Below are 26815 nucleotides of genomic sequence, written 5' to 3' on the forward strand. Positions count from 1 at the left end.
AATGTTTGTATTCCCTTCAGAGTTGTGACTGCATAATCTTCACTGATGATGCATAAGGATGCTGAAATAGTTACTATATGGAGATGGTAGTCCAACTCTGAATCGAATATAAACAAAACCTGCCTTGAACCCTTTTTTATCTTTTTCATTTTTACTCAATTTGTGAGTATTTAGAAACTGTCTTTCGGTCCTTTTCCTAGACGAAGAGAAGGTAAATGCGTGGCCTAAGTGTCCTCTATTTGCTTTCTCCTATTTCGTCGTCTCTATGTGATTATATATTGTAAAATCCGGAGATATGGGATGCAGCCAGAAAGCAGTTTATTAACGAAAAGTCTTGGATTTAAAATATTGTTTATTATATTTTTATTTCGATTATTCTAATTGTTTAAAAGTAGTAAACTTTGTATCTAGGGCTTTTCGTTTTCCTCGTAATACGAGAGATGTCGCTGTATTGCGTCTCAAAAGGCGGGTTCATCGCATCGCGATGGTTTGCTTTAAAAGAGGCAGAATGTTTGTATTCCCTTCAGAGTTGTGACTGCATAATCTTCACTGATGATGCATAAGGATGCTGAAATAGTTACTATATGGAGATGGTAGTCCAACTCTGAATCGAATATAAACAAAACCTGCCTTGAACCCTTTTTTATCTTTTTCATTTTTACTCAATTTGTGAGTATTTAGAAACTGTCTTTCGGTCCTTTTCCTAGACGAAGAGAAGGTAAATGCGTGGCCTAAGTGTCCTCTATTTGTTTTCTCCTATTTCGTCGTCTCTATGTGATTATATATTGTAAAATCCGGAGATATGGGATGCAGCCAGAAAGCAGTTTATTAACGAAAAGTCTTGGATTTAAAATATTGTTTATTATATTTTTATTTCGATTATTCTAATTGTTTAAAAGTAGTAAACTTTGTATCTAGGGCTTTTCGTTTTCCTGACAAAATATAATTATTTACCTTAAAATTTCAAAGCCCAATATAAAATTAGTTGTGAAAACAACTGTTTGTGTAATATAAAGAAACTTCAAAACGCAAAAATTCGACAAAAACCGCAAAAAAATCAACTGACTGACAGCCACAAAAGTAAACAAAGTAGAAACGTCAAACAAATCGTGCTTAAAATATGAAAACATACCGAATCGTCTTTTTTTGTACCTATCTCTTTTCAATGCACTGAGTCTAGATGGTTCATAAAAATAACAACAAGTGTTTTTACTTAATAACAAACGGCAGCTGGTTTGTCATGAGTTTCATGTGTGGAAGAAAATGATGCTAGATAAAAAGTATGTGTTTTATCTCGCCAGGTATTAATGACGCACGGGTAAAGACATATATCTCTGGTAAAGACTCGCGGACTCAACTGTAATATAAGAGATTTGCCAAAATTAAACAATGAAGAAATTATTAAAAAAGCTGAAAATCTGATACAAATTTATACAGACGACCTAGATATTTACATCATTCATACATGAATGTATTCACTTAAAGGGTTGTGATGCCACAATAAAATCACCAATTGACATATCGAAATATTTCAAGAAGAGTGGATTGAAATATATTTTCCCTAATTTTGACATTGCTTTGCGCATTTATTTGTGCATCCCAGTTGTCAACGTGTACACTGAAAGATCATTTTCGAAAATGTCAAGAATTAAAAATAATTTCCGATCAAGTATGACGCAAGGGCGTCTGGGTCGATTTTGTCCATAGAAAGTGACGTATCAAAGGCGATAAATTATGATGGCGATAAATTATGATGATTTTGTCAAAGAAAAATCAAAAAAGAAATCTTTAATGTGATCGAACTGGGATGAAATTTTTTTAGTTATATGTATATAAACATCGTAGTTTAAATCCATTTTTAGTATATTCTTATTTAAATATAAAATTCTGCTTGCAATTTTTTTTTCGCCAAAATGGTACAAGTTTGAAGGGCGGCTTCTAGAGAATTGCCTAGGGCGTAAATTGACCTAAATGCGACCTTGCTGACGCTTAGTGGTATTGCCGTTTCTCTCACATAGAAATTGTTGCATTCACAAGGGTATTTTATAGATGGAGTTCTTTGACCTCTCCTGTGTGTTGTTGGGTTCGATTTTGTACGGGATAGATCTGAGTGTGTTGATTGTGTTAAATGTTATTGTGATGTTGTACTTGTTTCCTATGCTTTTTAATTTTTCTGATAAGCCAAAAACAAGCTCCAGTCTAAAGACTTCTTGGGGCTATTAGTCGAAGAACTCTTTTACGGCATTTTCTATTTCTTCGTACTGAAAACGATTACCTTTTAGCGCCTTTTGAGGTAGTCTAAAGATGTAAAAATCACAAGGCGATAAGGCGGGACTACATGGAAGATGCTCTAATATCCTCCATCTCTTTCGTTGTATATTTTCTTTCACTACCTTGGTAGTATGAGGCCGAGCATTGTTGTGCAGAAGAATAACACCATGTGAGAGATTATCTGGATGTTTTCTTCTTATTGCTTGATGGCAAGATAATATAAGATATACACCTTGATTCGTCATCAGAAATTATTGACAAAATAAAGGCATTACCATTTTGCCTGTATTCCTTGAGATGTTGCTAAGATAAATCCATAGATAGAATCTCATTGTCTAAACCCTCTCTGTAGTTTTATCTTTTCTGTTTTTCCTTCTGTTTTTATTTGAGATGTTGCATTTTCATATATACCTATACTTAAAGATTTTTGTATATCGGTCATCAACTCTATTGTTGTTTAAGGGATTAAGGATTACCCAAATCTATGGAGTCAACTGCAGGCTGAATATATCTACAGTCTCAATGGTAAAAAATAATGTAAAATAGGAAATGGTTGAATGCTCGAATATATGAATTTTATGGAAATAAAAGGCAGATATCGAGCACTGAATTTATTAAATCTTGTCCAAGTATACTTTCGCTCCTAAAGCGTCATCGGTGATATCTGAAATAAGCCAAAAAACGCCTTAGTAAAGAGAGAAAAAGTTAGAAAAACTTCACGAGAAGATTATGTGTAATAAAAAATACAATAAGGTTGTAGACTTACTTCGTCATATTAGAAAGATATCCTGGAATTTCGTAGGCCGAAGACATTTGTTTAAATTAATGACAGAAAAATTTAACATACACTGGACAAAGGCAAACAGATTAAAATTAAATGCCGGTACTACGTTACATATCGATATGATTGGGTCTAGGAAAGTTGGTCGAGAACACTTCGTCGACGGAAAATTAGTCAACAACTTTGGTCGACAAACACTTGGTCGAATGCACAATCCATCGAATGTACAATTCGTCGACGAATATTTGCTCGAATGGATTTTTCGTCGACAAACTGTTATCTTTATATAGGATAAAGGGATTAATGGTGACAAACGACGGATTATTGGTTATTCTTTTGTTAACTGGAATATTGTATTATACATATCTGAATTAATTTTTTTGGGGTTTTGTTAATTTTTTTTTCTAAATCTTAATTATTTTTAAATTTAATGAAAAAATTGGCTGAGGCGGGAGAGTAGACAGCAAATATAAACCGATATTTTAATTAGTGATGTTGTACCGTTCTTCTTTTTGGTGTCGGCGCACTTGCGAACGGAGCATTTCCGGACAAGTCAAATTTGGGCGCACTTGCGGACAAAACGAAATATGCGAGATGCTGAAGTAAATAAATTGTTAGCGAATCGAGGCATTTCCGTACAATGTTTTCGACTGCAATAATCAGTCAATATCAATAAAAAAGTAAAGAAATCGTGAGAATAAACTTCACTTCACAATTTATCCAAGGCTTAGGACTGGCAATCTATAAAATAATTTTTTTTGATATGGTACAAATAAACTAACTTTATATATTGTCGTGTATTATTCCCTTTGGGACTTTGTCGACGAGAAATCGATCAAATATTCGTCGAGGAATCGTACATTCGATGAATTGTGCATTCGACCAACTGTTTGTCGACCAAATGTTGTCGACTAATTTTCCGTCGACGAAGTGTTCTCGACCAACTTTCCAACACCAGATATGATTGTACTTCCATCTTAGATATATACGTAGTACCGACATTTAATTTTAATCTGTTTGTCCAATGTGTCTTATGTGTTAAATTTTTCTGCCATTAATTTAAATAAAAGTCTACGACATTCCAGGATATCTTCCTAATATAACCAAGTAAGTCTACAACGTTCTTGTAGTTTTTATTACACATCATCTTCGAGTTTTTGTCAAAGTTTTTCTAACTTTTTTCTCTCTTTACAATGGCTTTTTTGGCTTAATTCAGATGCCCCTGATGATGCTCTAGGAACAAAAGTATACTTGGGCAATATTTCAATAAATTCAGTGCTCGATATCTGCCTTCTATTTCCATAAAAAAAATGATGTAACTAAAGAGTTTTAAGGTTGAATTTATTTATAAACATATACACTACTAATTCTTAAACATAAGCACATCATAAACGCCTGCCCATTGAACTCTGATATGATCGTATTTATAAGGATCTGAAAAGTTTATATATGGATATGCAGGTAAATCATTCCACTGCCAATTAATATGGCTATTAAAAATTTTGCCCACCCAGTTTCTGTTATCGAAATTTGGCCTACCGATGTAAATGGATGTGTTACAGGGCCATCTGAATGTTTCCCATCCAGCTCGTACAGGTCGATGATCATCTGAATTAAATAACTTCGTGAAATTTATAGCTGCAACATATTGCCAATATAGGGTATCTTTATAATCGTTTTTACCAACCAGTATCTGAAAGTTAAAAAAAAATTAAAATATCTATACCAATTATTGTAGTGTAGGTATATAAGTATATAACATAATAATGTTGATAAAGTGGAGTATAGAGCTTCAATGAAAACCCGCCATCGGGTTCTATTTTGCGCTAGGACCTTCACCTCATTCCAAGAGTTTCCTTGATCTCTTATCTCGTCCCTGATGGATCTTCTTTAAGTTTGTGCTGGGCGACCTCTTATTCTTTTGTAACGTTACAAACGTCACATCTTTAATATTTTATTTTTAAATAATTGTTTTATTCTATTTTCTTTAATATTTCATTAATAATTATCTTCTGTAGTCGTTTTAACTTGCCTTTTCGTTAAAAACTTGTTTGGCGCCCGTTCTATAGGCAACTCTCTTTTCATTTAAGTCATACTGAACATATTTCATAATCTTACATTCTAGCATCTGATCTAATCTTGTGTTCCATAGTCGTTATTTCAAATTTCATGTTCTGTGTTGTGTGTTTGCCATGTTGTGTGTAAAGTAAAGGTGGCTATGGTTTCGCTGATATGACAGTGACACTTCATTCCTACTCCCTGACACAAACTGAAAATGGAAGGGAAGAATTAATTTATTTAAAGGCATGAAATTCGAATATTACATTTATTTTCCATCTAACTTAACCTTCCATGTCTGCGAGCACATGATCAGTTTTAAATACCTATTTCTTTTTAATTTTCATATATGCCCGTGTAAATCAAATTTTAACTATTCCCCTCATCTTAATTCCATTTAATTTATCCTTTGCCAATTACTACTTTTTACGGATATTTGGCAAAGGCTCGTTTTTGGTTTTTCTTCTTGATGTTTGATATGTGTTTTTATCTTATAGTTTTTGGGAATAAATCAACCTTTCTCCCTTCGGGAGTCTCAAGCCGTCAACATCACCGGTGATGCTACTTATAAGGCGAAGACAACATGACATCTAGACTGCATCGACTACCATCTCCAGCTGCAGGGGCCTAGGGTCGAACATCTGCCCAGGTCTATAAGCAGTCTACAGCAGTACCATTCGACATCAAGAAGTTATCAGCGAACCAGATACCAAAAACCATAAATATAATCCAGAATTGTTAGTTTTGGGCAAGAATTGGAATATATTTGTTAATGCATTTAATAAGTCACATTTTTATTATATCTTTATTGAACAAATAAACATGATTAGTTAAAAATACTGTTTTGTTTGCTTCCATTCTAAATTTTCAGAGTTCATATCTGAGATTAGGACAAGACGAACACATACCCTGAGAGACTGCGCAAGGCTGGGGTGAACGATAGCTATCTTAGTTGGTTGAAATATTATTTTCGAATGGTATTTCAATGAGCTGGGGTAGTCTATCGCCTCTTCTTTTTCGTTCCACTTTTTCCTTGGGAATTTCATTCTAGGGTAGTCTTTGCAATACTGAAACTATTTTTTCGGAGTGTGTGACCGATCCAGCCCCACTTTGTGGACTTCATTTTCTAGTCTCTTTTGTTGGGTCAGGTGTAGTAGATCTTAGTTTCTGATGATGTTTGGCCAGAAAATTCGAACAATTCTTCGTAGACATTTGTTAACAAAGACCTGCAGTTTGTCTGTAAGGGTTTTTGTGACTTATAAGGGTTTTTAACAAAGATCTGTAGAGTAGAAGACAATATTTGGATCTTTGTCGTTGTAGTATACTTGCCAGACCTCCAAAAAAAGTTGAGCATGCTGAATACTTGTTGCTTTTCGTATCCTCGTACGAAGATCTTCTTCTGTGCCTCCGTTTTCTGTTATGACACTTCCAAGATACGTAAAGTTTTCCACATTTTCAATCTGCATGTTGTCAATAGTAAATAGCGTCATGTTCCTTGCATTTATTCTCATGGACTTGGTTTAACTAATACATATTGATTTTCAAACCTATTTTATTGGCTTCAGTGGTAAGTGTTTCCAGTTGGTCAGCCACACCTTGGAACCTTTCTCCTAATGGGCATATATCGTTGGCGTATTCTAGATCGCTTAGGCGTGTGGTTAACGTCCATTGTATCCCTCTTGTGTCTGAATCTAGTTTGTAGTGAACATAGTCTATAGCAGTGTTTTTCAATCTGTGGGTCGCGACCTCCAGGGGGGTCGCGAAGCCTTAGTCGGGGGTTGCTGACTGAAAGAAAAAGTTGATGTTCTTAAAACACAATTTTAGTGGGAAGGATGTGCTTGTTTGGTTTTTAAAAATTTATCAAATTGTGGCACTATTTTTAAAAGGTTACTAATCAAATCATTTTCTAATTGCAGTCTATTTCTCTTTTTAGTTTTAACGTCTACCATTAGAGAAAATTTCAGTTCACACAAGTATGAAGTTGCGAATTGCCCTAATAATTTCAGAGCTTCCCTTGCCAGCGCTGGATATTGGTGTTTTATTTTTATCCAAAATACGCCGACACTTTGCGAATAAAATTCTATTTTAAGCATGCCATCAGCAGCTAAATCTAGAAGCCATTCTTTAATTATTTTGTTGACATCAGTCAGATATACTGATGTTTCCAACAAAGAGTTTAGAATCCATCTACGCCTATTGTCAGCTTCAGAGTGCAACTCTGGAAAGTATGTCAAAAGTTGCTCTTGTAAATTATGCAAGCTCTGTATAATGCAAGGAATTTGAGCCTATACTGCAAAACTTTGGTCTGTTGCCTTATCTTCATCAATCTTCTGAACACATGGAAAAGACTCAAACATTTTGTTTTGCAGAGAGGTTGACCATACACGAAGTTTTGCGAGAAATGCTTTTACTTTATCTTTAGCTGTTAAAATATTCTCTTCTCTTCCTTGAAGATTCTTGTTCAAATTGTTAAGGTGACTAAAAAGATCTGCCAAAATGCTAATTTCAACAGCCAATAGGCTCAGAAAAACCGTAAGCATATTTAGATTTTGCATATTGTAAGACCATTAACAATCTCAGCTCTCAGTTCCAGAACTCTTATCTGACCTTTGTGTGATAAAGGAGATTTTGATAAGGCAAGTCCATATCTTCACAAACGATTCAGAATAGCTGGGTTTGCAAAGCATTACCTTTGATAGAATTTACAATTTTTATTACCTCCTTCAGCACGCTATTTATATCAGAAGGTACCTTAGAGCCTGTCGATGAAGAAAACAGTGTGTCCAGGATATATTTGGTATTATCGATTTTATTTTGCAATGAGCCCGCTATTTTTGCCATTCATAGCTTTAAGTCGTCGCTACAAATAGCGATATATTTTTCCCAATCATATTGTAGTTGCAGGTGCTTCCTAAAAACATATCGTACAAATACTGGCCAGTAGTGTTTGCAGGAAGTGCTTTGCAAAATAAGATGTCTTCCATGATACTGTCATCTGCTTTGTTGGAAACACCTGTAGATTCATCAAATAATTGCAAAGCAAGATGTTGGTTGTTCTTTAATTTTTGGTCAGCGTGAATAAAAGATAAATATACCAAATTAGGAAAAAATTATTACCTAACGAATGTAGTTTTTAATTAAATTATTTCTTTGGCTTGCTATGACATCAGGGGGTCGCCAGAATATTTCAACCTGTAAAGGGGTCTCAAAATCAAAATGATTGAAAAACACTGGTCTATAGCTATGTTAAAAAGAAACGGAGAAACCACGCATCCCGGTCTGATTCCAGTAAGTACGTCAAATTCGTCACTGTTGATCCCATTGTGTGTCACGCTGCATTTCGCCTCAGGATACCGTGACTTTATAATGGAAATTATTTTATGCGGGATTTTTCTTAGCTCTAAAATTTTCCATATAGCTGTATAAGATAAGCTGTCAAAGGTACCTACGTTCGAAATCAACAAAAACCATGTATAGGGGTGTGTTCCATTCAAACGATTGTTCCACTATTACAAACCCTCACAGTATTAAAGCGGTCTATGCAGGAGGATTCTGGTCTAAAACCTGCTTGATTAGCTCGAAATTAAACCTTGTTTGTTAATCTTTTAAATATGATGGTCGTGAAAATTTTTTTATTTATGGCGGTAAGCAAAATTATTCCTCTCCAATTTTTGCAGTGTGAGGTTGCCCTTTTTTGAAAGCTTAATAATGTTACCTTTTTTCTAGCCCGCCTGGAATACGGTTTATTTCCCACATCTCACGGATTATGTGGAGCAAAGGTTTAGCAGTTACATGCGAATCAGTTTTAAGTATTTCGGCCATGTTTTCGATTCTCGAGGACCTGTTATTTCTCAGAGATTTGATAGCTGTATTATCTCCGTAGTGTATATACATATATATTATATCGGTTTTATAGCGTTCTACGCCTTTTCGTTCCTAATCGCGACTCTTTTCTATTGTGGCAGTCTTCCTCTCTTAGATTTCTTTCAGACATCGCCTTGGAGATGCCCATGGTTTATCCATGTAGGTCTATGGTTTTCCTAGTTTTCGTTTTTCTGTGGGGGTCCATTCTAACACTTTTTTGGGGATTCTCCTTTCGTCCATTCGTCTTACGTGTCCGTACCAAACTAGCTGTTGTCTTTAGATGTCATCTATGATTGTTCTTTTTATTTCCATTTGTTGTCTAATGTCGTCGTTTCTTATGTGTTCTAGTCTAGATCTTCTTGCTGACCTTCTCCAAAAATTTATCTCAGTGGCTACTGGCTAGTAATTTATCTTTGTGCTTGTTGGTTAATTGCCAGACTTCAGCTCTATAGGTTAACACTGGTTTTAATATTGTGTTGTAAATTCATTTTTTATTTTCTGTTCTTATATTTTTTTGCCACAGTACCGAATTCAGGGCTCCTATCACCTGCTTTCCCTTTACTATCCTTTCCTTAATATTTTCTTCGTTTCGTCTTGTACTAGTTAGTTTTATTCCCATTTAGTGTACATACAATCCACTTAATTAGAGAGCAAATAAAATTTGCATCCTTCCATGGGTGGAAATAACATGTATAATTATCTCGAAGTAAAGCAAGGTTGAAAACTTAACCAGAAATAAATGAAAATCAAGTTCAGTTTAAAGTCTATATATTATGAAGGGTAAAATATTGTCCTCATTCACATCTTCTAGGCATCACACTATTTAACTACGCAAAGCTCTAATCCTTCAATCGTACTCTGTCGGATGCCTGTTTCAGATCTACAAAGCATGTGAACATGTGCTTGTCGAATTCTATTGCTTTCTCAACTAATTGTCGCCTGATGAAGATACCGCCTATTGTAGATCCGTTTGGGCGGAAACTCTGTTGTTCTTCTGATACACCGACTTATATACTTTTTGGGATAGAATTTTTGTCAATAGTTTTGATGTAGAATTGAGTAGTGTAATTCCTCGGTAGTTCGTAGGATCTGTCTTTACGACTTTCTTGTAGGTGGTTATTGCTATACTCTCTCTCCATTCCTCTGGTACTGTTTTCAATGTTGTGGAATAATGTTGTTATCTCTTCTATTATTTTGTCCCCCGTATTTAATTAATTCATTTGGTATATTGTTCGGACCTAGTGAGTTTCTATTTTTTGATCTTTTGATTGCCTCAGTACAGGGTTATTCACTATATTTTGACCCGCCTGTAAACTGCTTTATTTACAGAATTAGAAAAAAATGTAAAATACAAAGGTTATTCCATTTTTAAGTTATGTTTTTTTGACATATATATCGCACTAGTGACGTCATCCATTTGGGCGTGATGACGTAATCGACTATTTTTTTAAAAGGGAATAGGGGTTGAGTGCTAGCTCATTTGAAAGGTTATTCAATTCCCTATTCAGTAATATAAAAATTAAAATGATTAATTATACAGTGTCCAAAAAAAAATGTTTAATTAAATTAATTGACACAAAAAGAAGAATGTATGTAATTTATTTAATTTAAAATACATTTTACTGCTGTTAGAAAACAGAAATAAAAGTTTATTGCACAAATAAACATTGATTTTTGCTTAAATTCATGCTTAAAAATGTTTATTTGTTCAATAAACATTGATTTTTGTTTTTTGACAGCAGTAGAATGTATTTTGAAATAAATAAATTATCTACATTCTTCTTTTTGTGTCAATTAATTTAATTAAAATTTTTGGACACCCTGTGTAATTAATCATGGTAATGTTTATATTACTGAATAGGGAATCGAATAACCTTTCAAATGAGCTAGCACTCGACCCCTATTCTCATTTAAAAAATAGTCGATTACGTCATCACGCCCAAGTGGATGACGTCACTAGTATGATATATATGTCAAAAAATCATAATTTAAAAATCGAATAACTTTTGTATTTCACATGTTTTTCTTATTCTGTAAATAAAGCAGTTTACAAGGGGGTCAAAATATAGTGAATCATCCTGTACTTCTTAGTGAGTGATGTCGTTATTCTCTGTTTCTTCTTGAAGAATGTTTTTTAGGTCATTTCTTTGTACTTGATTAATATCGTTATCGTCTTTGTATAGATTTTCGAAGTGAGTTACCCATTCTTCTAGTTTTATTGCGTTAATTTGTAATTCTTCGGTGATCGGCTTCTTCCTGTTCCTTAACAAAACAGTCATCAGACCAAAATGACATACGCGGCAGAAACACGACCTGATATACCGAACAAAACAACAAGGATGGTAAAAACAGCAGAGGTGAAAACCCTTAAAACATCGATGGTAAGGTATTATGGTATAGAGCTAGAAGTGCAGATATACGACGGAGATGCAAGGTGAACGTTAATAACTGGGTAGAAACATAAGAGTAAAATGGAACGAACACATAAGCCTATTGACAACATATAGAGTAGTTGGGACGGCGGGAGACGATTCCCTAATAGGTCTGGATCCCGCATAAGAAAAAGAAGTTGATTAATGGCAAGCTGAAAATTTGTTAATAGCTTAACGGTGTCTAGTCGGATAAACTTTGATATATGGGAATACTGGAACAGGGGAAGTTTTAATGGTGGAACAGGTTAAAAATTTGGAACGTCAGACTACGAAAACGTCAGATGTATTTTATCGGGCAGAACTTCCAATTGATTTGTTACCCTTCCATTAAACTCTCATGCAAAAATCAGCCTGCTATTACTAACCAACATGATTCCTGTCATTTGATATGTTTTTCGTGTTCCACTCATTAAAATGCCCAGTTGGTGATAAACACCACTCTGATTTTTGCATGAGTGTTTAATGAAAGGGCAACGAATCAATTGGAAGTTCTGTCCGACAAAATACATCTGACGTTTTTGTAGTCTGACGTTCCAAATTTTTAACCTGTTCCACCATTAAAACTTCCCCTGTTCCAGTGTTCCCATATATCAAAGTTTGTCTAACTAGACACCGTTAAACTATGTATTATCAAATTTTCAGCTTGTTATTAATCAACTTTTTTTTCTTATGCAGGATCCAGACCCATAATAGGAAGATGATCGGACGATAGGGACGACCACGACAACGATAGAACGACAAAGATCTTTTTAGTACCTTAATATTATCACAATACTGGGTAATATTGAATTCCTGCAAACCATACGCACATTCTTCTCCTTCCACAATGCTAGTTGGGACAAGTCCTTCTGCTTGTTCATGCACAAAATGAACTAATCCTATATAAATGTTCTTATTGTCCTGCGTTTTCCCAACGTTAATTGCATTTTCGGGAATGGAATTTACATGATAATCGACCCATTCAACGACATCGTCTAAAACATATTACATTATTATAGTCAACCTATTATAAGATAAAGGAAACCAATGTTTCAGTCAAGTTTGTCAATGTTTATGCAAAAAACGAAACGGTAGTTAACTATATTTAAAAAAAAAGCTGTTTTTTTACTTAATTATCTGTCATTTTATCTTTTCATAAGTAGCGCCAAAAAGAAAATCGTGGAGGAAGAAACACAAGGATGTAGAACAAACTGTAGAAATTTCAAGACTCAATAAAGTTCTTTTCCAAGAACCCTGTGATAATTGTACCTGTATTGTACTTAATCCTCCAACTATGTTCGCGGACCTCTTGCGTTCCGCGCTCCCTGCAACGGCTCCAATAGATACAGCATGCGCTCCTCTACATATAAACCGCCACCGATTGGAGCGCTGAGACGGAGCGCGCACCGTTGCACGTTCCGGGAGCGCGAGCGTATCCTCTATGTGGAGCAGTTTCAGAAGCGCGGAGCGCAAGACGAGCGCGAACATAGTGGATACGTGCCTTAAAAGAAATCAGGTCGATACACTGAAAATATGGAGGAGACCCTGAAAAAACTTTTCATGTTGCACTTTCCTGAGGTAGAAACTAAACTGATACCATTAGACATATATACGTTTCATTTATTATTTTTTTAGTTGCTAATTTTAAATATGTAATAACTTTCTTTTCTAAACGAAAATAATATGGGTCATTTAAAATTCACATGTGTTTCGTTCCTAAAATACAAAACCATATTGTATAAAATCAATGTCTTTTTCAGGGAAACACAAATTGCCAGATTGGCCACGCTCTTTGTGTCAACTTGAAAGGAGCTTTTAAAATGCCAGATTTAGTAATTTATCGCCTTTTCTAGCCATATTGTAGAACCGCATACATGGTGATACAATAGTTTTGTGGTCTCGATTAGTATAGTCACAGTGGGCACCCGGGGCAGTTCATTCACACCTTCGCAAAAATAACAAACCCTTACGAGATATAAACGAAGCACGCTTGTTTACCCAAAATAAATAAATACATTACTGTTCGTTGTTTTTACACTTATTTTAATTTAAGTTCATTCTTCTTCTTTAGTTGCCGTGTCTGTATTCAGACGTTGGCCATCATCATGTTTACAATTTCCTGAAATCTCTCTCTATCGGCTGCTGCGCGAAATAATTCTTCTACTGTGCAGCCACACCATTGTCTAATATTACGCAGCCATGAAAGTTTCTTTCGACCAATCCATCTCTTTCCCTCCACTTTTCCTTGTATTATAAGGCGAAGCAGATGGTATTTAGGTCCTCTAATTATATGGCCGAAGTATTCTGATTTCTCCTCTTTATGATGCTTATGAGCAGACGTTCTGAATTCAGCATTTGAAGAACATCTTCACTGGAAGTGCACCACAATTCGAATGCTTCTATTTTGTTTAGCATTATGGTTTTTAACGTCCATGTCTCACAACCATACAATAGGATAGACCACACATAACATTTCAGCACCTTCTTTCGAATATTCATCGGCAGGTTTCTGTTACATAAAACTTACACAATTTACATTTAACCAGCTGCCAAGGTACTTGAAATGATTTACCCGTTCTAACTCCTCTCCATCAAGAGAAAGCTGACCTTGATCTATATTAATCTTTCCAACTGCCATTCACTTTGTTTTTGAAATGTTGATTTTAAGCCTCTCCGATAACTTGCTTCACTGACTAGATTTAGTAGTGTCTGAAGAGAGGTAGGTAGATTAGAGATAGTGTATTGCTTGAAAAGCCGATCAAGAGGTAATGCTGGATGTATTTCTAGATATATAGGGAGCATTTGACAACACCTTCTACGGAGCAAATGACGATTAAATTAAAAGGAACAGATGCAGGTGGATGGACTGCATACTGAAAAGCTAAGTGATATACTCAATGTAACTGGTAAATATGGAAGATTTAGTGCAAAATAAGTAGGCGGCCTTATTTCGTCTGTTCTGGAATCTGGCCATGAATGAGTTGATAGCTAGACTTAGCAATGACAGACATCATGACCTGGGCTGTGCGCATGAGCTGGTGATAATAACTCACGGAAAATTTAATAACACAGTCAGAATGTTCAGAACACTGAAGTTACAGAGTGAACTTGAAATTTAAATCTAAACATTAGCCCCTGGGAGAACAAAATCATAAAATGTACCAGAAGAAGAAATTTGGAGGAAATAGGTCTTATAAACTTGACTGGTACAAATCTAAACCTATTGAGTGAAATAAAGTCCTTCGGTGAAATACTAGACACGAAGCTCACTTGGAATCGGCAGATGGATGAATTTGTATGAATTATGGTAAAACCAACACATGTAGCATCCTCAAATTAAACAAGGAGCAAATACTTGCTTGCCTAGAGTTGTAGGGATTCTAAGGATCACACAAATAGCAACTATAAAGGTGCTAATACAAGTCCTTCTCCGCTCAACGGTAAAAAGAGAAGCCAAGAATGAGATATTGTAGAATGCGAGAAAACCTTAATAACTTAATGGTTAGATCATGATATTTATTCATGCATTCATGAAGCATTACAATCCCTAGGGATTATAGCTAACGCCATGGCGTTCACAGTCCTATTCTTGGTTGATGTGGATTACTCTTATATGTCATTATAGTAGCTTGTTGTGTTTCTTTGGTGCTGTGACTCTTTTCCATTTCTTCATGTCCTTGCACTGAACTTTCCAGTCTGTAACATTCATTGCTCTTATGTCTTCTTATATATCATCCATCCACCTTATTTTACGTCATCACCTACACCTGGGCTATAGTAGTGTCCAGTTAGTTATCCTTCTCAATATATCGTGTCCATTATTAGTGTGGGCATCTTTGTATATGTCCTATACATTCCAAGCAAAAATATTTTATGCATTTGACTGTATTTTCTCCCTTTAATTCTTTTTTAATGTGGGCATTTGTTTTCATTGTTATTTCTCTCTCTCTCTCTTGTTACATTGTGGCGAGGTATCGTCCTCATTCTTTTTTTTTCAAATTTCAGAAGGCTATCTTCCTCATATGTAACAACAGGTCTTATTACGGTATTATATAGGTTCATCTTTAGAGTCTTGCTTCTTAGCAGTTTTCGTCCTCATTCTTTTTTTTTTCAAATTTCAGAAGGCTATCTTCCTCTTTTTTGTTAATCGTCGTTGTCTCCATCCCATATGTAACAACAGGTCTTATGTCAGTCTTATATAGGTTCATCTTTAGAGTCTTGCTCCTCAGCAGTTTTCTATTCATTTGATATGTTTTTTTGCCTTTCAGAATTATTTCCTGTTCTCTTTTTTCTAGTTTTCCCTATTAGTCGAATCAATAAAGCACTGAACCTCCGAAAAAAAACTTTATTACTTGGGGGTTTTTGGGGTCTCTGACTAATGATTTTTGACTAATTTTTTAATGAATTTGCCAAAAACTCCACAAGACGAGGTAAACAGTAGGTACCCTAGGCACCAGGTACTCCGGAGATCACTTTCGACGTCATATTCGTTTTCAGCGACCCCAAAACCCTCCCGAGTAACAAAATTGAACTCATTTCCGCTGATAATTGACGAGTTCTGAATTTTTTTTAATTGTCTATTTGAGATGCACTTTAAGAATGTATTTTGTGTATGCAGTTTTTCAATAGTATATCATGGCTCTGGGTCACAAAGTTTCCTGGCGCATTCACGAATCACGAATCGAATGTAAAAAGAATTTTTAAGATCCGTCTTGTCGTTTTTTTTTTCTGGGGTAAGGCCGATTTTAGTGCTTTATTGCTTCGCCTATATTGTTACTTCCAAGTAGCTAAAGGTGGATAAGGATCAGGATATAATAACACTACAAATGAAATTAGAATCTATGGTACCAGATACCGACACCGACCTAAAGTGACTTTCCTAGTGGACATCTCATTACGATGGGGATGTGGCAAAGACAACAAATAAACTAGGAAAAGAGTGAGGTGGAGAAGTTTATCGTTCTAAAACTGTTTACGAGTGACCTGTAACAGTGTGTGTTTACAGTAAATATTTTACATGGGAATAAACCACGTTGTAATAAATATTACATTTTTTTCTTATTGTGATTAGTGGCGGTTCGTGATTTTTACAATAGGGGAGGCTATAACTATAGTATACCTATTCAAAAAAATGTAATTTAAGGCACTATTGATTTTTGACCATTTTTTATCAGTGCGTCGCATTTAAGATGAAGGCACATTTGAAGTTTTGCACTATCATACAGGTTGAAGGTTCACATTTTTTAAGATACTCAACTGAAATGATTTTTTTAAACGCGAATCCACAAACAAGATAAATTTTTGATATTTTGCTTCGCGTTAGAGATATCGAAAAAAGTTATTTGAACAAGTTGCTCCAAATATTATTAAAATCCCACATACCCAATTTCATGAGAAAATTCGTACTTTCAGTTTTTTCATTATTTTTTGTAGTCGGACCCTAAAATTGGTCGTCCAGAGAACGGAGGCTACCGGCCGGCCAGCCTCCCTTGCTAAATCTCCGGGCAGCGTGTGCTTAAGCGATAATGCAGCGTTTAACCCTCCGTTAAAGATTTTGAATTGCTGCTGCATATACCTCTTCAGTCGTCAGTCAACTGTGGGTGAAGTCCCCGTTCAGTGTAAAAAAGAGTATTGTGCTTTGATTATTAGGAAACACGGTGCGGTACACCGGGTGCGAGTATTTGTGCACAAATTTTTGTGTTTGGATCAGGCATCGATAGTTTTAATTAGTAAGATAATTTAAGATCTTTTTCTTATTTTCAATGTTTATATATTTGTTCATTTATATTTAGATATGGATTACGAGAAGGAGAAGCCAAGATTATTAAAATTATTTGAGGAAGTATCGACTGACGAGGAAACATATGAAGATGATGATGAACAAAGTTACTTTTAATTAAAGTAATATAATGTTGACACAAACGCATATCTTCAAAATTATATGATCATATAAATATTCATTAAATAAAATAATTGGATACAATTTTGAAAAAAAAAACTTTTTTTAATATTGCTGACCCATATTTTTGGATCCGGTCTTCAGCACCGTGCGCGAGTATGCGATCACAAAAAATTGGCGCGAGTAACGGAAGGTTAAGGAGACCGGGTCTAAACGTTGGTTGCTGCGCTGCGCGGAGCTTTAGCAAGTGAGGCTGGCCGGCAGGCAGCCTCCGTTCTCGGGACCACCAATTTTAGGGTCCTAACTACAAATAACGAAAAAACTAAAAGTGCGAATTTTGTCATTAAATTTGGTATGTGGAGTTATAGTCTGGGCAGATTATCGGAGAATAGGCCATTTTTGGGAAAAGATATTTACCACCAATTTTATTGGTATAATCGAATTTTATGATTGTCTATATTAATAATACAGCTATGCAAAGTCCGCAGATAGTGTGCTACTTTTTTTATAAACAAGATGGCGCCCGAAAATCGTGTTTTTCTCAATTTTTGCTCTATAACTCTAAAGATTTTAACTTTACACCAAAAACACTCAAATAAAAATTCACAGTAATTAAATTCTGTATAGAGACGTGTTTTTCCCGATGTATATCGACGAAAATTTTCCCCGGAAAATGCGGGTTTTTCCAACAAAATCTTTAATTTTCAACTAAAATTTAGATAAGTTTATAAATAATTATATAACTTGGTAATATAAAAGCTCTTTTCGTATGGATTATAATTCCAGAAGCCGATGGAAATTGAATAAACAGTTTAGCAACAATTGAAATGTTATTTTAAAAATTTACGGTCGCTATAATAACCACAATAATTATAATACATAAGAATAACTATGTTTTTGGTATAAAAAGACATTGTACCTATCGAATGTACTTTCCAGAATTGAAATTGGACTATTTAAGCGGCCTCAGGAATATTTTAAAATTATGCACAATTTTTTGGCTTATACATAGAATATCTCGGGAAATATTAAATTAAATTAAATCATGAAAACGGTCTTGAAAAAAAACGGCAGGACGTTTCTTTTAAAAGAAAAACGTTTAATTGTAATGATTGGTTCCTGAGATACAACCGGTCAAATTTGACCGGCATTTACGGCAAAGATATAAACAATAGGATCATAATTTTTGAACCACCACCTTACCAATGTTCATATCTTTAAAATACTCATAACATATATTATTATAATAAAAACTATCGATATTACGAGTGAAAATTGCCAAAAATAACAAAATTCCAATCAGAAATTAGGTTGGAGAAAATGTGATCTCAAAGTTCAAAATCCGTATACGTTAAAAAATGGATTTTCTCGGCTTCCCATGGAGCAATTTTTTTCATTATTTTTTTGTTCCCAAGTAACTCGAGTTATTAATTTATAAAGTAAATTAATTTATTTATTATAACAAAAATTTTTAATTTGTTTAAATAAAGATTGTTTAAATAATTATACAGCTTTCAAATGAGAATATTTGTGTTTTTACCGTTAAAAGGTACACTTGTTCTTAGTTTATCTAAAAAAAGTCTACAACTGGAAAAAATATGTAATTTTCTTTTCTTATAAATAAATTAATCTACCATAACAAAAAAAAAGCAAGTTTGATATTTAATAATGCGTTAGTTAGATGGCTCTACTCGAGTTACTTGGGAAAAAAAGAAGAAAATTGCTCCATGGGAAGCCGAGAAAATGCATTTTTTTAACGTATACCGATTTTGAACTTTGAGATCACATTTTCTGCAACCTAATTTTTTATTGGAATTTTGCTATTTTTGGCAATTTTCACTCGTACTATCGTTAGTTTTTATTATAATAATATGTTATGAGTATTTTAAAGACATGAAAATTGGTGTGGAGAAAGAGGATAAAAACAAAAAGGTGCTGGTTCAAAAATTATGATCCTATTCTTTATACCTTTGCCGTAAATGCCAGTCAACTTTGACCGGTTGTAAACGTTTTTTCTTTTAAAAGAAACGTTCTGACATTTTTTTTTTTCAACACCGTTTTCATGATTTAATTTAATTTAATATTTTCCGAGATATTCTATTTAGTCCTGTCGCCAGGGGGTACAACGGCCTCCTTTATTCAGATGGACTTACCCAAGTTTTTTTCATGTATTTTGACCCGTAGAATACGAATTTTTTGGGTAACAGTTGATCCGGATGTCGATAAGATTGTTATTGACCAAGAACTTGAGGAATTACATAACAGAGATTTCTCGCAAAACAAAACATTTTTTTGTATTTTTTGGGTCATTCTAAGTAAAAAATGTTCTAACAAGTGTTCCCGTAGGATGCTCAGCTTTCGAGATAAACGCGGTTGAACTTTCAAAAAATCGAAAAACTGCAATTTTTAAACCCGAATAACTTTTGATTAAAAAATAAAATAGCAATTCTGCTTAGCGCCTTTGAAAGTTCAAGTCAAATTATATCGGTTTTGATTATTTGAATTGCTAAAAATTTATTGTGTTATTGTTAAACAAAGCTACAAACACCTAGTGCGTGAGTGATGTTTTCTATGATTTCTCATTTAAAATCAAACGAGTAGGTAGAATAGGTACTAGTGCAATCGAGGCTATTTCTACGTAGCATGCGTTAAAACGCATGTAAAGGCACGGGAAACACTATGTGTTTATAGCTTTGTTAAACAATAAAAAATAAATTTTTAGCAATGCAAATAATTAAAACGGATATAATTTGACTTAAACTTTCAAATGCGGTAAGCAGACTGGCTATTTTATTTTTTAATCAAAAGTTATTCGGGTTCAAAAATTGCCATTTTTCGATTTTTTGAAAGTTCAACCGCGGTTATCTCGAAAACTAGCCATCCTACGAAAACAATTGTAGAAACATGTTTTGCTTAGAATGACCCAAAAAATACCAAAAAATGTTTTGTTTTGCGAGAGATCGCGGTTATGTAATTCCTCAAGTTCTTGGTCAATAACAATCTTATCGACATCCGGATCAACTGTTACCCAATAAATTCGTATTCTACGGGTCAAAATACATGAAAAAAACTTGGGTAAGTCCATCTGAATAAAGGAGGCCGTTGTACCCCCCCTGGCGACAGGACTAATTTGTTTATAAGCCAAAAAATTGTTTATAATTTTAAAATATTCCTCAGACCGCTTAAATAGTCCAATTTCAATTAATTCTGTAAAGTACATTAGATAGGTACAGTTTTTTTATACAAAAATCATAGTTATTCTTATGTATCATAATTATTGTGGTTATTATAGCGACCGTAAATTTTTAATTAACATTTTAATTGTTGCTAAACCGTTCATACAATTTACATCGGCTTCTGGAATTATAATCTATACGAAAAGAGTTTTTATATTTCCAAGTTATTTAATTATTGATAAACAATTACTTATCAAAAATTTTAGTTGATTATTTTTTCATGATTTTAACTTCCAATCGTATAGTAAGATATTTGATCACGTGTTTAATTCTGTCCAATCAGATTAAAATTATACTGAGAATTATCTACTGTAGAAAATTACCGATAGAATTTTTTTAAATAGATTGTTTCTGTTTAATGGCAACCAGTTTCCTAGTTTTGACAACTGCCACATTTAAGAAAATATCCATAATATACGTATAAAAAATAATCTTACAAATGTCACACGACAGTAAGAATAAATAAGAAAATAATGCTTCATTTTTACTCAAATTTGTTGTCATTGGGCAATAGCCAATCGAACCCTGCGGGTTCTCGTGTCTATTTCCAGACAACAAATTTTCGAAAAACTGTCGCATTATTTTCAATTTATTCTCACTCTCTTGTCATATTATACCCGAAAATTAAAGATTTTGTTGGAAAAACCCGCACTTTTCCGGGGAAAATTTTCGTCAAAGTAAATCGGGAAAACACGTCTCTATGTTGTCTTCAATCATAATAATAATTACATATTGGATTAAGAAATTGCTATGATTAGGTAGAAATTAAATTTATTGGACCTTTCGGCTTCCACTTCGGAAATCGTTATCAGAATACAAACGTAAATAGCTCAAGCATAAGCGATACACCGGTATATTAGTCGTCAACTCCCTTCCGGTAGAGATCTATGGAGGAGTATCACTGAGCCGCAAGTCCTTATCCCTTGTACTTCTCCCCCACAGGCCGATCAGACACCAGCGTTTTCCAGTCTATGCCTCAGATTCATTAGAATTTTAAACTGCTGCGTTAGCCTTTTTTATTTTTCTGTTCACCGGGCCAGGGTTTGAATTCACATACTTCGCAGTGAAGAGAAGCGATGGTCGACCGCTGGTCCCGCTTTAGGTCAGGAACCGAAGCTTTTCACCTCGCAATTTTTATAGAATGGATCGATTTGCTTAAAAATTCAAGAACAAGTAGTTGATAGTCCAAGCATCAAAATCTATATGATGCCGAAAGGCGCTTTTACCATGGGGGTGAGTGCCACCCCATCTCGGGGGTGGAAATTTTTTATTATATTTTGACCACACAAGTTGATAAAAACATTCATTCTAAGCAAAAAATGTTCTATACATTTTTTTGATAAAATTAATAGTTTTCGATTTATTCGCTATCGAAAGTGTTAGTTTTAAATCGAAAAAATCAATGTTTTTCGATATACTCATTTACGATTCACTGAATTTTTGCCGTAGAAAAAATTTTTTAAACCAAGTTCTTGGGAATTACATAACCTACAATTTTATATTGAAACATTTTTTCGTATCTCTGATGCTAATCTTTCTATTCTTAAGTAAATGGCATTTTTACCAAACTACAAAAATTCGTTATTCGCTTTTAACTGCAGTTTTTTAAAAATTAATTATTCTAATCCAGTAAAACTTCTAGAATCTATTAATAATACATAAATGAATAAGAATGAATAAAGCCAATGACTAAAAACACCGCTAACTTACATTATTATGCTTCCAATTGGTTTCCCCCTTTTTGTTTTTCAAAAAATATATTGATTTTTTTACAGTAACTTTTTTATTTTTTTACTTTAGAAAATTGGTAAAAAAAATTTTGTAGGTTTTTATAAGATATATAAGCCGATTAATATTTAATCTTTATAAAGTCCTCAGTCGCAAAAAGAGGTGACTTTGAAAGGGTTGGTAAAGGTGGTTTTTGCATGTTATTACAAGTTTTAATTATTGTCAATAGCTCACTCAATTTTTACTGTAGAAAAAATTTTTGCAAACCAGGTTCTTAGAAACGAAATTATTACACTTTTATAAAAAATAACTTTTTTATAATAAATCCTTTTTATTATTTATAGGAGAGAATATAAAGTAATTTGACGATATAAAATGTTTAAAATTCCAAAAATTACACTATAATAAAAAAGTACTTTTTATAACACGGTTTTGTTATATACAGGACACAAAATGAATCGAAAGAATAAAATATGAATTTTTAGTAGGTGTATTAACTGTTAAAATTATAATTTCAAAAATTACACTAGTATAAAAAAGTACTTTTTATAATACCACGGTTGTTTAAAATGGTATATATAATATTTATAATATAATAATTAACTTATAAAATATGAATTAATTTTAAGTATATCAACTTTTAATTATTTATTAAAAAAATTTTAAAAAATATACGCAACAGCCGTGTTCGAACTCTCGATCTGCAGTCTAATGCCACTGACCCACCATCAATTTGTAAATATCGATTTATTAACGTACTTTAAAATATCATTGAATTAGTCACATTTTTAAAATAGTTTGAAATAAAAAAAATCGATTTATCCATACAGGGTGATTGATTAGTGGGGTAAAGCTCCGTAGAGCCGTTATAATAATAAATAGCAATAAAAGATAATAACAAAAATTGTAGCCAACTTTGATTACAGATTGATAATCAGTAATCGTAAATTGACAGTTTTAGACAATTCAGTCATGGCTTACCTAAAATTTGGATAGATTTATACCCGTAATTAATAATTTGCTCTGAAAAATGAAAATGCATATATCGAAAACTAATAAATTTAGACATAGGAAATGTTATATAAAAATTAAAGTACGGTAATACAGTAAAACCTGTGTTAACGGCCACCTGCCAACATCGGCCACCTGTCCTAACGGCCAGTTTAAAAATTTCCCAAACCAATTATATGTAGACTACAAAAACTGGCAATAGCGGCCACCTTTCTCTATCGGCCAATAGTTCTTTCATTTTTAGTGGCCGTTACTGACAGGTTTTACTGTAGTATTTTTCGATAGTGTTATAAAGTACAGGGTGTTTCATTTAAAATTACTTAGAAAATAATGTACTTGCGTTTTGACTCACCCTGTATTCAATATAAAGAAAATTAGCAATATCGATCATTTAGGAAAATTTTGACAATAAACAAAAAATCTTTCTTTTTTTCTTGTTCTGATTCTGGCCTTGGTTTATAACTTTTAGCCACGTAATTAAATTAACAAAAAATCTGGCATCAATAAACGATTGCTGTTGTGCTTATTTTTATTTATACAGGGAGTTAAACTTGTTACGATTTTCATATAAAATTGGTTATAACTTTGTAAATACCCTGTATAACATACTAAACCTTTATATTTTTGTAATGGAGAGGTTAAGAAGATTTAGAATATAAAATAAAATACAGGGTGTTTCATTTAAAAAAAACATAACTTTGATCTGCAACTATGTTATCCAACACCCTGTAAAATTCTTACTAATTTTCTACTGTGAGGTTCGACGTTAGCTACAATTTTTGTTATTAACTTTTATAGCTATTTATTACTATAACGGATCTACGGAGCTTTACCCCACTAATCAATCACCCTGTATATTAGCAGTTAAATATTGCATTGTTAGCTAATTCTACGCTATTCTGAAAATTTCAGGTACCTAGGTAGCCTAGAACTATTTTTAAAATGGATTACAAAATTTGCGGAGTCCGTGACACCAACCAAGCCAAGTAAAAAGGTTTTAATAAGCTACAATTTCATATTTAAACATTTTTTCGTATCTCTGATGCTAATCTTGCTATTCTGAAGAAAAGACCATTTTTTTCCCAAACTAAAAATTTTCCAAACTAAAACAGCCAACATATAATAAAGTATAGCTCGATTACTATTGGTCTTAAAGAAAATTAAAAAAAAAAACGTTTTTGTTAATTTTTTCAAAGGTACATTTTTGTTAAATAAAGTTGTTTTGATAAAACGAAAACTTTTGGAGTTATTAGCAGAAAACTTATTAAAAACATTGATTTTTTCGATATACATAAAACTAACACTTTCGATAGCGAATAAATAGAAAACTATCAATTATAGATTTTGATCCTTGGACTATCCACTACTTATTTTCAAATTTTCAAGCAAATCGATCCATTCTGTAACAATTGCGAGGTTTTTGTCCTATTTTAAGCTTCATTACTGGGACTACTTCCGATACTTGGAGCTATCTAGCCGACATAATTTGAATGATGCAAATCCAATTCTAGAAACATCAGTCAAAACTGATTCAACTAATGATGCAACTACAATAATTCTAGAAACATCAGTCTAAAATGAATTCTGACAGAAATGAATCTTACAAACGTTCGACCTAAAGTCGTTGTCAAACTGGAAAATACCGTGACTGAAAAACATAAGGTCGATTTATAGGAGCAAAAGAAGCAACTTTTTGAAGGTTGAATTTCCTGGTCCAGAGAATCTAGTCAGATATATAAAGGCCAATAGACTCAGATGGGCAGGGCATGTGATACGCAGTAACGACAATCGCCTTATAAACAATGTATTCTGGGAAAGGCCAGATGGAAGAAGGTTTGTAGGGCGGCCTAGAAAAAGGTGGAAAGATGCAGTCAAAGAAGATCTAGAGAAAATGGGAGTGCGACAATGGGAATTAGTGACATAGGACCGACAAACATGGAAGGCAATAGTAAACGCGGCAAAGACTCACGAAGAGTTGTAGCGCCATTGATGATGATGATGAAAGGACTCTTGGTGAAAGGCGGCTTTTTAAAAAGGATTATGTCATACATGGCTGAGAAATATTGAGAGAGGAAGGAAGAAAAATATTCGCGATTGGTCAAATAAAGTTTTTCGCTGCTAACGGCACTTCACCTCATAGACATATTCTTATCATGTCTATGGTCCAATCAAGTTATTTAGCCTTAATGTTTTTCTTGTAAAGGTTTTAAGAAAAAGAAAACAATAAAAATAACACAGTAAACTCAACATAGATAAAGGACTTACCCTGAAATCTTCTTCCAAAAACTAATTGTGCAGCAACAACTGTTAGAGTCAAAAATAATACTTTAAATATCATATTGAATTAATATATGAGTATTTTACTCTTGGTTATTTATATAGGCTTTAATTATCATCAAAATCTTAAATGCTTTTTTAAAGTAATCATGTTCAATTGTATGATATTAATAAAACCCAGAATTGAACAGGGAAGATTATGATCTTATCAATGGTTTTCTATGCAGTTACGTTGTTTGTACTGATATAATAATTAAATTAGAATAGATCTTAAACCCGTATCCATATCAGTCTTTTCTAGTTTCCCATAGCTATTCGCTCCAGCACTTTATTTGATAAAGTCTTTTTTACACTTTAAATTGTATTTACCTATTTAATTAATAGATTTAGTACGCCACTGGTTTAGATTTTAATTTCTTTCTTTTGTCGTTTTCTCGCATTTTTGTCGCAATAAATAAATTATAAGATATAAACACATAAATAACGTGAAATTATAATTCTCTTGTGAATATCAGCGGTAAGCATTCATTTGTAGACTTTGAAAATTTATTACCATGGTTTTTTCTATTCCAAAAAAGGATACATATCGTTTCGTTTTATTTTATTAACAATGAAGGTGCCAAGATGACAGCTCAGTAATTTAATCAACAACATCAAGATAAACACGACCTATTTCTACGCTCTGCAACTTTATTCGCACTTTTAATTATATTGGCCAATTATATTAGTCCTGGTTACTGGATAATTGTCAAGGCCATAGTCCAAAAAAATAATAAGAAGAAAAAATAAGATTGAGGTTGTTATTAAAACGTAAACAATTGTATGTAGTAAATAATATTAGTTATTAAAATGCAGCACTGCAAGCAAAATACAATTAATTAAATTTACCTTTATATAATAATTGCATATCATATCAATATTTTGGAGCAACATATAATTTTTCTTCTTCAATGACGGTAGATATGAAATGTACGTCAATCTGACAATTTCAATTGACAATATGAAATATTTAAGAAAATTGCAATATTTCCCCGCTATTCGCGCACGATCGTTTCTCAATTCCCTTCCAAGTACTTGCACACCGCGAATAGAGTTCATATAAATAGAAGAATATGAATAGAAGAATATGAATAGAAGTATGTTTTGGATTTATTAAAAAAATTCAGAAAGCTGGGAATGTAGGTAATAAAAACGAGAAACAGATGGGCCTGTACTTAATGAACCTAATGAACTTAGACTACACCTACTGCACACTTGCTTCTCGTGGCGTTTAACGTGT

At 33.4% G+C, this 26815-nt stretch overlaps 1 protein-coding gene across 1 annotated transcript; it reads right to left on the minus strand.

Annotated features, from left to right (window-relative positions):
• Window positions 1–4376: 4376 nt before the first annotated feature.
• On the minus strand, window positions 4377–25772 carry LOC126881268 (uncharacterized). The gene is made up of 3 exons (XM_050645449.1): window positions 25525–25772; window positions 12163–12380; window positions 4377–4745 (listed from the first exon to the last, which is right to left on the minus strand). Exons 1-3 carry the CDS (start codon window positions 25595–25597, stop codon window positions 4416–4418), a joined length of 621 nt encoding a protein of 206 aa, XP_050501406.1. The 5' UTR covers window positions 25598–25772; the 3' UTR covers window positions 4377–4415.
• Window positions 25773–26815: the final 1043 nt, after the last annotated feature.

Source organism: Diabrotica virgifera, chromosome 3 (assembly GCF_917563875.1).
Source record: "Diabrotica virgifera virgifera chromosome 3, PGI_DIABVI_V3a".
NCBI lineage: Eukaryota > Metazoa > Arthropoda > Insecta > Coleoptera > Chrysomelidae > Diabrotica > Diabrotica virgifera.